The sequence below is a fragment of the Mesoplodon densirostris genome, chromosome 18, assembly GCF_025265405.1.
Source record: "Mesoplodon densirostris isolate mMesDen1 chromosome 18, mMesDen1 primary haplotype, whole genome shotgun sequence".
Classification (NCBI taxonomy): Eukaryota; Metazoa; Chordata; class Mammalia; order Artiodactyla; family Ziphiidae; genus Mesoplodon; species Mesoplodon densirostris.
The window spans coordinates 42,135,434-42,149,695 of record NC_082678.1 but is presented as its reverse complement, the minus strand read 5'-3'; the positions used below and the strand labels follow the sequence as shown (position 1 = coordinate 42,149,695).

The following is a 14,262-nucleotide window of genomic DNA, read 5'->3' as shown; positions in this document are numbered from 1 at the left end:
ATCCACCCATCTGTTGATGGATACTTGGGTTGCTTCTACCTGCTGACTATTGTGAATAAGGCTGTTTAAGGCTCACTTCAATTTCAGAAAAGTTAAAATATGAAAAAAATGTCCATCTTAGAATAACAACATAGGTGGTATTTCTTTTATGCAGCTTATTTTGACATGTATAAATACTTATTTAGCATTTGAGACGTAAAATGTACACTAACTTGCTTTTAGATAATTGCCTCATTTTGGTAATCTGGTGACGATAATAATCATCTTAATAAAGTAAATTAGCATTAATAATTAATGAACAAAATTGGTTTAATTCCCCATTAACTGTGCCAACATTTGCTCCAATTAAACCTGTGTTATTTTAAATCACTGTGTTCATTGTTTTGGAGAATTTAACGTGTTACACGGTATTAGATCACTATGTTAAAAGGTATAGGGTGTATCTTCTAAAAAAACTGAAGCCTTTATATCTCTGGATTTGAAATAATTATTAAGGGTGTATCCAAAATACACTATAAGCAAAAGCTTACATTTTTTGAGTAACTTCTTTGCACTTAACCGTCTGATTCACACCAACATGTGGGATGACCTGCTTCCTGTTCTCGGCCTGGCAGAACCTGGGGTCACTGTTCTCCATCCGGGTTGTGGGGCTGTCCCTGGCCTGCAGCTACTTGTCCCCAAAGGACAGCCAGCCCCTCTATCACTGGGCAGTTGACAGGTAAGGGGATGTTCCAGACGTGGTAAGAGAATGCATACGTTCCTACCTGACTAGACTCCTTCAAGGCTGTGTATCAGTAAGACTTATGACAATCTTAGCTGCCCTTGGTCTTCAGCACCAGTGCCTGGGTTAGGTCCTTATACACATTCTGTGCTTTCAACCCTCATGTCTAGAGCGGGACTGACGGCCACTTCAGAGATGGGGAGACACTGAGGTTCCCAATGATTAGTGAATTTACGCACATTCACGCGGCTGGTTAAGGACTGTGTACTTCCATGAACTCAGAACCTGTTTTTGAATCATCTTGGTGACAGTTAGGGACGCATGTGACATCTCCACTTTTTTCTTGCAGTACATTCAAAACTTTCTTTTAGGTGCAGACCCTCCTGTCTGTCACTCGTATATATGCGTCTTGGTTTGTTTTTTTTTTTTTTTTGGCTACGCCGCGCGGCTTGCAGGATCTTAATTCCCTGACCAGGGATCGAACCCATGCCCCATGCAGTGGAAGCATGGAGCCCTAACCACTGGACCGCCAGGGAAGTCCCCATATGTGTCTTGTTGATTTCACATCTTCCACTCTCTCCTTGTCCTGTCTCTTCCGCATTAAGGCCAGACAACCTCTTCTGAAATGGGCTGAGCCCAAGCAGCTGGAAACAGCAATGGGTTGATTCACACTGAGGTTTTCTGGGCGTGGGAGGGTCTGGAAGGGGAAGACCTTTTAGGTCGTGGAGGTGGACGGGAAGGTGCTCCTTTCACTGTGCAGTGGAGGAAAACCTAGCAGCTCATTTGAGGCATCATCGGAACTGGGTATTTGCTGAGGACGTTCAAGCAGAACGGCCTCCTCGACACTGAGAAGATGGCTGGGGCTGCAGTGGGAGGGCTGAGTCGTGGCCTTGCAGCCACCAAATCCTCGGAGCTCGCCAGCTCCCAGGGGAGCAAGGACAGAGTCTTCAGGGGTAGATTGAGGACCAAGTCTTCTGCAGACAGCACCTCCCCAGACCTCCGACCTCAGTTTCCATGTAGCTTTGGACATTTCTGTTGGGAACATCAGTCCTGGGGGTGGAGGAGAGAGTGGGAAGCAGCCTCCATGCCTTTGATGGGCTCCCTGTTCTCTCATCAGGGCTCTGCACCTCAGGAGGCCGGGAGGCCCCCCGCACATCAAACTGGCCGTGGAGTGGGACAGTGGCACCAAGGAACAGTGAGTCCAGCAGAGCCCAGCTCTGGCAGAGGAGACAGGGCCTGTCCGTGCAAGTGGACCTTCCTGTGCCAGCTCCCCTGATGTGACAGTGGGGTGTATGATGCTCCCCCGGATGCCGTGTGGCCCATTCCTCAGAGAAGCCCCAATGGCAATTGTCTGTATATAAACAACAGCGACAGGAGTAGTAATAACGATGGCTGTGGGTGGTGTGAGTGGTGGTAACAGTCACAGTTGGAAATGGTGAGGTGACACCCACTCACCCCGTGCCAGCCACTGCTCTGAGCACTTTACATCCATGCCGTTTATTTCATGCATCAGTTCCTGTGCGGTAGGTCCGACCCGAATCCACATCATCAGATGTGGAAACTGAGGCACAGAGAGGTTAAACGGTTGCTCAGTGTCACACAGCCTGTGCCTGGCAGAGCCGGGCTTTGAACCCAGACTGTCGCCTCAAGTCCACGCGCTTAATCACTCAGCTTGGCTGCTTCTCTAACACCGAGTGCGTCTGCCCGACTTCGGGAAAGGACACTGTTCAGGCCGGCGAGTGTTTATTAATCTCCTACTAGGTGCCGGGCCCTGCACCACGACATGAAACAAAAATGAGTAAGCCAAGGGCTCGGTCCCTCTCTGGGTCCGTGGGGGGTCTGAGAAGTCCAGTAAAAGCGAGTGGGTGCCCCGGGAGTCCTGGGAAGGGGGCCTTTGCCTCCCGGGCAGATGCTTTGCACCCCGTTAGCTGGGAGTAGGGCCCCCTCAGGGGTGAGACCCCACGTGGCCTCTGTCTGCTCCTGCAGCCTGTTCGGGAGCATCCAGGAGGAGCGGGTCCAGGACGCGGACAGCGTGTGCAGGCAGCAGCAAGCCCACCAGCAGCAAAGCTGCACCCTGGACGAGTGTTTCCAGTTCTACACCAAGGAGGAGCAGGTCCCGCCCTGGGGGTCCACGCCCCTTCCGGCCCGGGGAGGGTCACGACCCCGGGGCGGGGGAGTGGCTGACGGTCCCGGTGGCTTCCCTTCCAGCTGGCGCAGGACGATGCGTGGCGGTGTCCCCACTGCCAGGCCCTGCAGCAGGGCGTGGTGAAGCTGAGCCTGTGGACCCTGCCCGACATCCTCATCATCCACCTCAAACGGTTCTGCCAAGTGGGCGAGAGGAGAAACAAGCTCTCCACGCTGGTGAAGTTCCCGCTCGCCGGCCTCGACATGGCTCCCCATGTGGCCCAGAGAAGCACGGGCCCCAAGGCTTCCCCGGACCCCTGGCCTCCTTCCTGGAAGCAGCCGGCCTGCCTGCCCACCAGCTACCCACCAGACTTCCTGTACGACCTGTACGCGGTCTGCAACCACCACGGCAGTTTGCAAGGTGGGCATTACACAGGTGAGCCTGCCTCACGGCCCGTGGCTGCGGCCCGGGCCTCCAGGTGCCCGGGGAAGGGGCAGCCCTGGGATGCTGAGCTCGTTCGGGCACTCGGCACCAGCTCACCCCTGACCCGGCGCACACCGGGCACCTGCCGTGGGTGGGGTGGTGGCGTCTGGTCCAAGCGTCAAGCGGAGTTCCGTGGGGGGTTGGAATAGAAAATTAGTTATAGCCCGAGTTTTTGACTGTGTCGGATACCAGAGGGTAGCTGTTGGAACCCAGAGAGTGCCATTTATCCACGTCTGTGATTCAACACAGGGACTTCTACTTATCAGATTTGGTTTTTTTTTTTTTTTTCGCGGGCCTCTCACCGTTGTGGCCTCTCCCGCTGCGGAGCACAGGTTCCGGACGCGCAGGCTCAGCGGCCATGGCTCACGGGCCCAGCCGCCCCGCGGCACGCGGGATCCTCTCAGACCGGGGCACGAACCCGTGTCCCCTGCATCGGCAGGCGGACCCTCAACCACTGCGCCACCAGGGAAGCCCCAGATTTGGTATTTTTTATTTCTACGGGGTACCTTTAATTGTTAACGCCTCGGAGGAACTTGGAGAGAATGAAGGCTGGAAGGACAGAAACAAAGAGCTTGGCAGCTCGTTCAGTTGTTCATAATCGTGTACCTTGGTCTCTTCTACAATAATATAAAGTATTTCATTTGTGAAAAAATGCTTGAAAATATTTCATTTTTTTGAAAACTGCTCTATTCCTAGTGTACTAATGAACCTGCAATTTGGAAAGCACCAGACTGTATAAAAATCCAGGATCATCACTCGTTCATTCACTGAGCAAATATTTATGAAGTCCCATTCTATGCCAAACCCTGGGCTAGGTGCTGGAGTCTCAGTGGTGAACAAGACAGATAGGAGTCCTGCCCTCATGGGACTAATTTCAGACACAGACAATAAAAAGGTGCTTGTCCCTTTAGTACTTTCCCTACTTGGTATCATGAAAAGGTGATTGGTTGATGTGTCTGAGATACAGATAAGGCCTCCCTGAGGATGTTACCTTTAGGTCAAGAGCTGAAGGCTGAGGTGGAACTAGCTGTGTGAATAACGGGAGGACAACATGGGCAGAGCTACTAGCCTGTGTGAAGGCCCTGAGGTGGAGTTTGCGTGTTTAAGAATTGATGAAAGCCTGTTGTGGCTGAAGGGGAACGTGACATAAGATGGGGCTGGGTCCGAAGGCCCTGTGGGCCACGGACAAGAGTTTGCACTTTTTTCAGAGGGTGATGGGAAGCCATTAAAGGTTTTAGGCAAGAGGCATAAAGACATAATCTAGTTCACAAACTGAGGTCTTAGCTCGAGCAGAGAATTGGGTAGAGCAAGAGTGGAAGTGGGAATTCCACTTAGGAGGAAGTTTCTGGGGCTCAAGTGAGAGATGGTGTTGGCTGGGACTTGGGTGATGACAGGGTATTCAAGACATATTTTGGAAAGAGGATCAGTGAGACTGGCTTTTGGACTCAGCGTGGGGTGGAAGAGAAAAGGAGGGGCAGAGACGAACTTCTCCGTGCCTGCCTTGGGCTGGTGCAGGAGCCAGCAAAGTGTGGCTGTGGGCCACATCCAGTCTGGCACCCGTATCTGTACAGCCCATGAGTTAAAAATGGTTCTTACATTTAAAAAAAACCCAACCAAAACAACAAGAATACATGGCAGAGACCGTATGTGGCCATCAGGGACCTGCAGAGCCTAAAACATTGTCTGTTTGGCCCATTACAGAAAAAGGTTGGCTGACTTCCGAATTATGGTTATGGAATAGTTATGGAGCCATTTACTGAGGTGTGGAGGGAAAAGAGAGGACTTTTTCTCGTACTTGTTTAGAAGGTGGTGAGAATCTTATTTATGAACATTTTCTTAAATGTTTGACTGCAGTTCTTAGGTAGGAAAGAAGTGTACCATAATCCCAACTGCATATTTTTCCTTGCATACTGAATCAGAGACATGCATTTTCAAGGTCCTCAAAAGAACGGGGGTGAACACTGGCCTTATTGCCTGGGACTCCCATAAATATTATAAATCGGGACTCCCTCTTAGTGGAGATTTTGCCTGAACAAGCTCTACAACGTAAGGATTCAGCTTGGGTGGTAACAGCTCACTTGATCAGTGAGCATCTGGGTGTGTAACTGGTGATCCTTGCTGATTCTGCCCCATCCATTTCTGGCTAAAAATGGTCCAATGTTTCTCATTCTATTACAAACGTCCGTTTTTCAGCCATGCCAGTGGGAAATGTCTCCCTGCCTTGGGGGGCTCCAATAATGGGGACTTGGGGTTTGGACCTTCGCAGCCTACTGCCGGAACTCTCTGGATGGCCAGTGGTACAGTTATGACGACAGCACGGTGGAACCGCTTCTAGAAGATGAGGTCAATACGCGAGGGGCTTACATCCTGTTTTACCAGAAGAGAAACAGCATCCCTCCCTGGTCAGCCAGCAGCTCCATGAGAGGTAGGTTTTGCTGGTCCTTACAGGAGAGGGGAGGATTGGGAATGGGGAGGATGCTCTATCAAACATCGAGGACCGGGAGAGGTCGGCAAGGATCTGAAAGAGGAAGCTTTGCTGCTACAGAGTGTGTAGAGCCCTACAGACTAGTGTCCCATTTGCAAGGACGTGGGAGGGACATACTGAAATGCAAGAAAGGGAAAAGGAATAAGATTTTGTATCTGTGGCAGGTGGCTCTTGGGAGCATGGGATTCCATATTTCCACTCTCACCCATATCGAGCCAGATCTTAATTAAGCTTGTGTAGTATAACCCTGCATTAGTCCCGGTAGAAAGGGAAGAGCAGTTATAAGGGATGAGGGGCCTTAATAGGAAATAGCTACTTAACCACACCCCAGAGATACGTTTATTAGACAACCTCACACTTGCTTGGCAGTCTGGAGATGGAAAAGAAGGGTCAAAACGGACCTTTCGGTATGACAGATTTCACTCTGCAAACTAGCCGTCCTTACTTTGGAGCGAAAGAACATTTTAAAAAAAATGACTCAGATCTTCTGCGCCCAGATTGTTGGAAAATGGCCAAGTAAGACCAAGATGCCCCAGCAGGTCTAAACCCACCGTAATGCAAAGTCTGCCTTCTTTTCACAGAAGGTAGATGTGGCGAGAGTGAAAAACATGCCACATTTAGAAAACTGGACTTGGCGACCAGTAATTTCACGAAAAGCCTTTCAGTTCTCATCAACACTCTGTCCTTTCTGTGCCCAAGTGCCTTTCTCTAAATGTGTAGGCTTGGTCTCATGGTTCGTCAGTTATAGGTTCTCCTCCAGAGATTCAGTCTCGTTTCTGTAATTCTACTCTGGTTCTGTAGCTCCGGGCTCGGGGATGGGGATCGGGCCGTGAGAGGTGCCCGGGGGTCCCCGAAGGTTGGAGTTAGGTCCCGCCTGCCCTCTCTGTGCTCCTTCTGCAGGTTCCACCAGTTCCTCCCTGTCCGATCACTGGCTCCTCCGGCTTGGAAGCAGTGATGGTAGCAGGAGGGGCAGCCTGCTGTCCTGGAGCTCCACCCCCGGCCCTGCCCGGCCCCAGCTGCCTGGGCCCGCCTTCTGCACCAAGAGCCTCCCCAGCCAAGGAAAGGGTACGTTCGATCACGGTTAAACTTGCTGATCTTACTTTCATTTTCTGTAACGACCGTCACTCCTCAACTTTAGGAAGGTGCTGGCACTTCATGGCTCGGAGTGTATAGAGTCCCTTGGTACGAGAGGTTTATTTATTTCCCAAATCGGGGCTCTCAGGACCTGGCCCGCCCCCTGCCCACTACCTTCTGGCTGCAGGTACCTTCTTTCTGTGCTCGCTGGAGCTGACCATCTCAAGGGGCCCGACAACACGTCAACAAGTGAATGAATTTCATGACGGGATGTAAAGCAGGGATAAGGGCGAAGAGGTAAATCATCAAGGGAAGAAGATATCTAGGCCAGGGGTGGGGGAGAAGGGATGCAGAGGGCCCGTTCGGTAGGGCGGGTGGGGAAGGCCTTTCCGAGGAGGTGAGTTTGGAGCAGAGGCCTGAGTGCGAGTGAGTCATGTAAAGTCTGGGCGTGTGCTCCGCGCTATCAGGGTGAGGGCTGTGAGGTGGGAGTGAGCGTGGGGTGGGGGGTAGGGGGGTGCAGGAGAGACCAGAGCTGCGGCCAGAGCACAGTGAATGAGGAGGAGAGTGATAGGAGGTAGGTGGGAGCGTGCCTTTGGCACATGGTACCAAGTTTGCATTGTATTCCAATTGCGGGGGTGGCTGGGAGCTACTGGGAAATTTGAGCAGCAAGTAATCAATCTGATACTTTTACAAAGCCTACTTTGGCTGCTGTGTGAATGCATCACAGGAGGGGTAAGAAGCCAGAAGGCCAGCTGGGAGGTCTGGCTGTGGTTTTCCAGGCGAGAGCGGGTGGTGGCTTGGATTAGTGGGTTAGGTACGAGGTGGTCAGATTCGGGGTATATTTGAAGATAGAGCTAACAGGATTTGCTGGTTTGGGGTGTGAGGGAGAGAGGAACCAAGGAGGACTCTTTGCTTGGTGTCTACATAACTAGGTGACCCGTAGTAGTACAGTTCATGAGATGGGAAGGGCTTGGTTGGCTAGGCTGCAGGGTCAATTTTACAGGGAAATCAAATGTTTGACATGGTCATTTTGAGACTCTGGTAAGACATCCAAATCAAGATGATAACTAAGGAGTGGAGAAAAATATTTGAGGGTCATCAGCACACGGATGGAGTTTAAAGCCACGGGGCTGGCTGAGCTCTCGTAGGGAAATTATACAGATAGAAACAAGTAAAGACCTAAGACCAGCCCTGGAGCTCTCCTACATCTAGAGGTTGAGCAAAGGCAGAGAGAACAGCAAAGAAACAGAGAAGGAGTGGCCTGTGAAATAGGAAGAAAACTGGGCAAACATGGGTCACAGATGCAAAAAAGGGGAATCTTTCAAGGAGGACGAAGCCACTGTGTCACATACTGTTGAGAGGCGGAGTAGGATGAAGATGGGTACGTGACCATCGGGCTGGAAGGTCACCAGTGACTTGCCAAGAGCATCTATCATGGTTTGGAAAGAATGGAAGCTGTCAGTAACAGGTGGAAAAGAGACTGGGTTAAAGAATTGACAGTGGATATGGGTCCCATCAAAGACTGTGATTAAAGAGGCAGTTGCTGCAGAGGAACGTGGGCTGACAGCACTTTGGGGTTTTCTTTGCCAAATAAGAAATAATGGAGCATGTTAGCATTCAGATGGTCCCGACTAGAGGGAAAATGTGATGATCATGCAGGAGGTAGAGGCAGTAACTACAGAAACAAACGTTTTCATAAAAACGCGTGTGTGTCTGTCTGTCTGTGCATCTTTAGCCTCTGTGTTCCTTCCATCAGAAAGTGGCAGCGCATTCTAATTACTTTTAGTTTCCAGGTTTCCTATTAGCTCCTGATTTGGTTTTTTAAATAAAAAAATTTTAATTGAAGTACCGCGTATATACAGTAAAGTGTACTGATCACAAGTGTACATCTGATGAATTATCATACAACATACCCATGTAACTATCACTGAGATTAAGCAATAGAAAGTTCTAGGTCATCTCTACCTCCCCCACCCCACCCCCATATCCTTCTCAATCTTTACTGTTTCCCTCCTTTCCAGCAGGAAGTATTATTCTGACTTCTAACACATTGATTAGTTTTGCCTCTTTGGAAACTTTATGTAAATGGAGTCACATTCTTTTTTCTTTGACTTGTTTTGTTCAACATTATATTGGTGAGATGTATGTTTGTGGTATGTATCAGTGCTTTTTTCATTTTATTCCATTTGTCAGAAACAAAAAACAAAAAAACGCAAACCAACCCAAAACAACTCAGACACATAAAGTTTGTTACCGAGTCCAAGCTTGTACTGCTCACCGCATGACAGGCCAATAAATCAAGAGACATAGTGTTGGCGCAAGGAATAGCGACTTTATTTGGAAAGCCAGCAGGCCGAGAAGATGATGGGTTCGTGCCCCAAAGAACCATCTACCCAAGGCAGAATTCAAGCTTTCCTTATACTAAAAGGGGAGGGGGTGTGGCTGGTCCTTGCTCACTTCTCGGGGCAGGAATCCTTTGTACTTGCAGCTGCCCAGGTAGGTCTGGTCACAATGTTCCTATAAACCTCCAACAAGAGAATTGTTATTTTCTGTTCTGCAACTTTTTATCTCTACATGAATGGGAAAGTGTTATACCTTTAAAGGTCAGAGCCTTGAAAATGGGCTATCAGGTATATTTCAGGCTCTAGGCAACATTCTTTTACAAAAGGTGCAGAGCCAGCATGACTGAGATAGACAACAGAGCACAAGGGTTACAGCTAAAGAAATAGATCCAACATGGAGTCATGTTTGTTCTCCGTTACAGGTTCTCTGCACGCAAGTTTAATTGTACATATGAGAGAGAAAAAGAGAGATCGTTGTCTGTTGACTGTTGACCATTGTCAATAAAAAAGCAAAAGCAGGCATTTGGAAAAGAAATCATGATGGGTAGGGTGGGGAGAACCACCGTATTTCCGAGGGGTTCACGGATGGGCTGGATTTGATCTCAGAGGCTGACCTGGCGAAGTTTGGCTTGATTGTCAGGGGAAGCACTTTGAGTTGTTATAGATTTCCGGATTCTTGAGTTATTTGTGGATTCTCCAAAAATCCACACAAGTTTTGTGGTGAAGACTCATGACAGAGTGAGTGTCTTTGGGAAACGTCTGCTGGTGTCCTTCTGCACCCTGATGGGATGCTCCACTTCCCTCATCAAAACCTCCCACATTGTAGGAATAGATTACATTTTGCTTATTTATTCCATTGTGGTTGGATATTGGGGTTGTTTCCGTTTGGGGCTATTTCTAGTAGTACGGCTATGACCATTTCTGTTCATGCCTTTCTGTTGTACATATGTCTGCATTTCTGTTGGCTATTTACCTGGGAGTGAAATTGCTGGGGTGTTTGTGTGTTTATTCGTCAGTTACTTATTTCTTTATACTTTAAGTTACTGTTCTATCAAAGTAGCTAACACAGTTCCTGGTGTGTCCCAGGCTCCTGTTACATATTCGGGAGGGAATAAATATGATGATAGAATTTTTTTTAATAAAATTATTTATTTATTTATTTTTGGCTGCGTTGGATCTTCATTGCTACGGGCAGGCTTTCTCTAGTTGCAGCGAGCGGGGGCTACTCTTCGTTGCGGTGCGTGGGCTTCTCACTGCGGTGGCTTCTGTTGTTGCGGAGCACGGGCTCTAGGTGCATGGGCTTCAGTAGTTGTGGCACACAGGCTTAGTAGTTGTGGCTCAAAGCCTCTAGAGCGCAGACTCAGTAGTTGTGGCGCCCGGGCTTAGTTGCTCCACGGCATGTGGGATCTTCCCAGACCAGGGCTCGAACCCATGTCCCCTGCATTGGCAGGCAGATTCTTAACCACTGCGCCACCAGGGAAGTCCCCTGATGATAGAATTTTAAAGCGGCAGGTGGTTTTAGATTGTCATGGACTCCAACCCTCTGGTTATTATGGTTTATGTATCAAATTTTGGTGAATTATTCCTCCATGTTCAGTATTTTGGCTCCCAATATCTCACTATTAGACAGAATGCTGATTGCATCACCGCCCCCTGCAAATCACAGTGGTCTGATTTCCTTAGAATCTGCTCTGTGTTGGCGTACTATTTCATGCATTATATTCTGACTCACCCTGTCTGGGCGTTTCTTTTCCCTTCACATTTTTATGACTGCACATTTAGGGTAGCGTCTGGTGAACAAAAAAAGGCATTCCTTCCCCAGCATGTCCATCCCCCATCAGCATGAGCCACTGACAAGCTCATAAATTCATCCCAGTTCTGTCCAGAGGCGTAGGACCTTGGGCCATTTCTCAGTTCTCCCAAGAAGAAATGTGTTTCACACCCCTTAAGAAGGCAACTTCAAAAGATGGCCAACTTTTCAACAGGGTACTCGGACAGGCGTCAGGCACAGCTCCAGAAAACTCCCCAGAGAGACAGAGAGGGCTGGGATGGGAGGAGAAGTAATATTGCAGAATAACTGTCCTCCAGACCCTTGCAGGCATGTTACTTATCTACTTCATTCAGAACTCTGGGAGAGGTGAAATGTTAGCCCTTTTACCAAGGAGAAAGCTGAGCCTCCGACGTAACCAGTCACAAGCTCGCCTGGGAAGTAATCGGGCTGCAAATAGACTGGCTCCCTCTGGCTGCCAGAGTCCTGGCTCTGTGGCTCTTAGATGTAAATTCCAAATTCAAGGCTATTCCTTTCAGACACTGCCAGAGCCTCCCTTCCAAAGGGAGCATTCCCTCTTGGAGTCTGAATATAATGGTGATAGATTTGAAACCTGTTTGAGAAGCTCTGAGATGGTTGAAAATCCAGCTTTATTTTACTGTTAATACTAAGCCCAGGGCAAGATCAAAATCCAGCACATAGGCTTTCAACAATGATTGGTACTGACTCCTCTCCCCACGAGTATGTGGGAGACTTTTTTTTTTACTGTCGAAATAAGTAGAGGGCATGACTGGCATTTAGTCCCCAGGGGACAGGGATGCTAAATGTCTTGCAGTGCCCAGGGATGGTACCATGTGGTACAGACCTGTCCTTCCCAAATGCCAGCAGTCCCCTGTAGAGAAACACTGAGAGCTTGGCAACTTCATCCTTCTGGTAGCTCTGGTTATGGGACTTCATAATAACGAAGGCATTTTAAAACGAAAATGAACAGATCCAAGTTTTGTGGGGTATGCAACTTAAATAACTGGGGATGGGTATTGGGAGAGGCTCTGTAAGAAAAAGGACAAAGAAATACCTTACTTTTGCAATTGTTGTAAAAACATGACCATGTGAAAAAATTGCTAAAGTCCTTTGCAGAGGAGGGGCCCTGGGACTAAAGCATTTCAGTGTCAGTGTTCCTGATGGTAAATTTCCTCTATGGCTTTATTGAGCCTCAAAGGTTTTGTTTTTCTTTTTCAGTGCTTTCCAAATAATATGTTGTTTCAATTTTGATTTCCTCTTTGATCTAAAGGTTATCTGGGTATCAAGTATTTAAGAGTTTTTGGTCACCCTTTTATTCTTTATGTCTAATTTTATGGATTGTGATCCAAAAATGTGGTTTTCAAAAATGATTCCCTCTTTGTGATCAAGTAACTACATGATGATTATTTTGTCAGTGTTCTGTGTGTGTACACAAAATAATGTACATTGTCTTCTGAGGAATGTGAGCTTTATTAAATTAGGTGAGTTGATTGTTGCATTCAATTTCCCCATGTCTTTTTGTTTTTTAATTGAAGTACAGTTGATTTATAGTGTGTTAGTTTCTGGTGTACAGCAAAGTAATTCAGTTTTAAATATACATATATATATGTTCTTTTTAATATTCTTTTCCATTATTGAATATAGAATAAGATACTGAATATAGTTCCCTGTGCTATAAAGTACGACCTTGTTGTTTATTTTATATATAGTAGTTTGTATCTGCTAACTCCAAACTCCTAATTTATCCCTCCCCCACCCCCTTTCCCCTTTGGTAATCATAAGTTTGTATTCTATGTCTGTGAGTCTGTTTCTGTTTTGTAAATAAGTTCATTTGTGTCATATTTTAGATTCCACATATAAGTGATACCATATGATAGTTGTCTTTGTCTGACTTACACTTAGTATGATAATCTCTAGGTTCATCCATGTTGCTGCAAATGGCATTATTTCATTCTTTTTTATGACTGAGTGGTATTCTATTGTATATATGTATCACATCTTCTTTATCCATTCATCTGTCGATGGACATTTAGGTTGTTTCCATGTCTTGACTATTGTAAATAGGGCAGCTGTGAACATAAGGGTGCATGTATCTTTTCAAATTAGCTTTTTCTCAGGGTATATGCCCAGGAGTGGAATTGCTGGATCATATGGTAGTTCTGTTTTTAGTTTTTAAAGGAACCTCCATACCGTTCTCCATAGTGGCTGCACCAATTTACATTCCCACCAACAGTGAAGGAGGGTTTCATTTTCTCCACACCCTCTCCAGCATTTATTAACTTTTTAACGATGGCCATTCTGGCCAGCATGAGGTGATACCTCATTGTAGTTTTGATTTGCATTTCTCTGATAACTAATGATGTTGAGCATCTTTTTTTTTTTTGCGGTACGCGGACCCCTCACTGTTGTGGCCTCTCCCGTTGCGGAGCACAGGCTCCAGGCGCGCAGGCTCAGCGGCCATGGCTCACGGGCCCAGCCGCTCCGCGGCGTGTGGAATCTTCCCGGACCAGGGCACGAACCCATGTCCCCTGCATCAGCAGGCGGACTCTCAACCACTGTGCCACCAGGGAAGCCCGAGATTTTTTTTTATTGAAGTAGAGTTGATTTACGATATCATGTTAGTTTCAGGTATACACAGCACAGTGATTCAGTTATATATATATATTCTTTTTTTAAAAATAAATTTATTTATTTATTTTTGGTTGCTTTGGGTCTTCGTTGCTGCGGGTGGGTTTTCTCTAGTTGCGGTGAACAGGGGCTACTCTTTGTTGCAGTGTGTGGGCTTCTCTTGTTGCAGAGCACGGGCTCTAGGCACGGGGGCTTCAGTAGTTGTGGCTCATGGGCTCTAGAGCGCAGGCTCAGTAGTTGTGATGCACGGGCTTAGCCGCTCCACGGCATATGGGATCTTCCCAGACCAGGGCTCGAACCTGTGTCCCCTACATTGGCAGGCGGATTCTTAACCGCTGCGCCACCAGGTAAGTCCTATATATATATATATTCTTCTTTAGATTCTTTTCCTGTATAGGTTATTACAAAATATACAGTTCCCTGTGCTATACAGTAGGGCCTTGTTGGTTATCTATTTGATATATAGTAGTGTATATACATTCATTTCATTAAAAAAAATTTCGACCACTGATTCTTTTTTCTTATTTTTACTGATTTGATCATGTTGCTGTGTGTTCCCTTTTTTTCCCCTGGTTCGGTGGGAAGTGCTGTTCTTTTCCATCTTGTTAATTCTTA

The 14,262-nt window shown here is 47.4% G+C and overlaps 1 protein-coding gene across 2 annotated transcripts in view; it reads left to right on the top strand.

Annotated features, from left to right (window-relative positions):
• Positions 1-14,262, top strand: part of USP43 (ubiquitin specific peptidase 43) — a 54,695-nt gene that overhangs the window by 33,557 nt on the left and 6,876 nt on the right. The window contains exons 9-14 of one of the 2 annotated variants that reach the window (XM_060081519.1): positions 615-718; positions 1,839-1,916; positions 2,708-2,834; positions 2,930-3,266; positions 5,596-5,754; positions 6,715-6,879. In XM_060081519.1, coding sequence (XP_059937502.1) covers positions 615-718; positions 1,839-1,916; positions 2,708-2,834; positions 2,930-3,266; positions 5,596-5,754; positions 6,715-6,879 — 970 coding nt within the window. Of the gene's footprint in view, positions 1-614; positions 719-1,838; positions 1,917-2,707; positions 2,835-2,929; positions 3,282-5,595; positions 5,755-6,714; positions 6,880-14,262 lie in introns of both variants that reach the window. The other variant, XM_060081518.1, reaches the window with a different exon arrangement.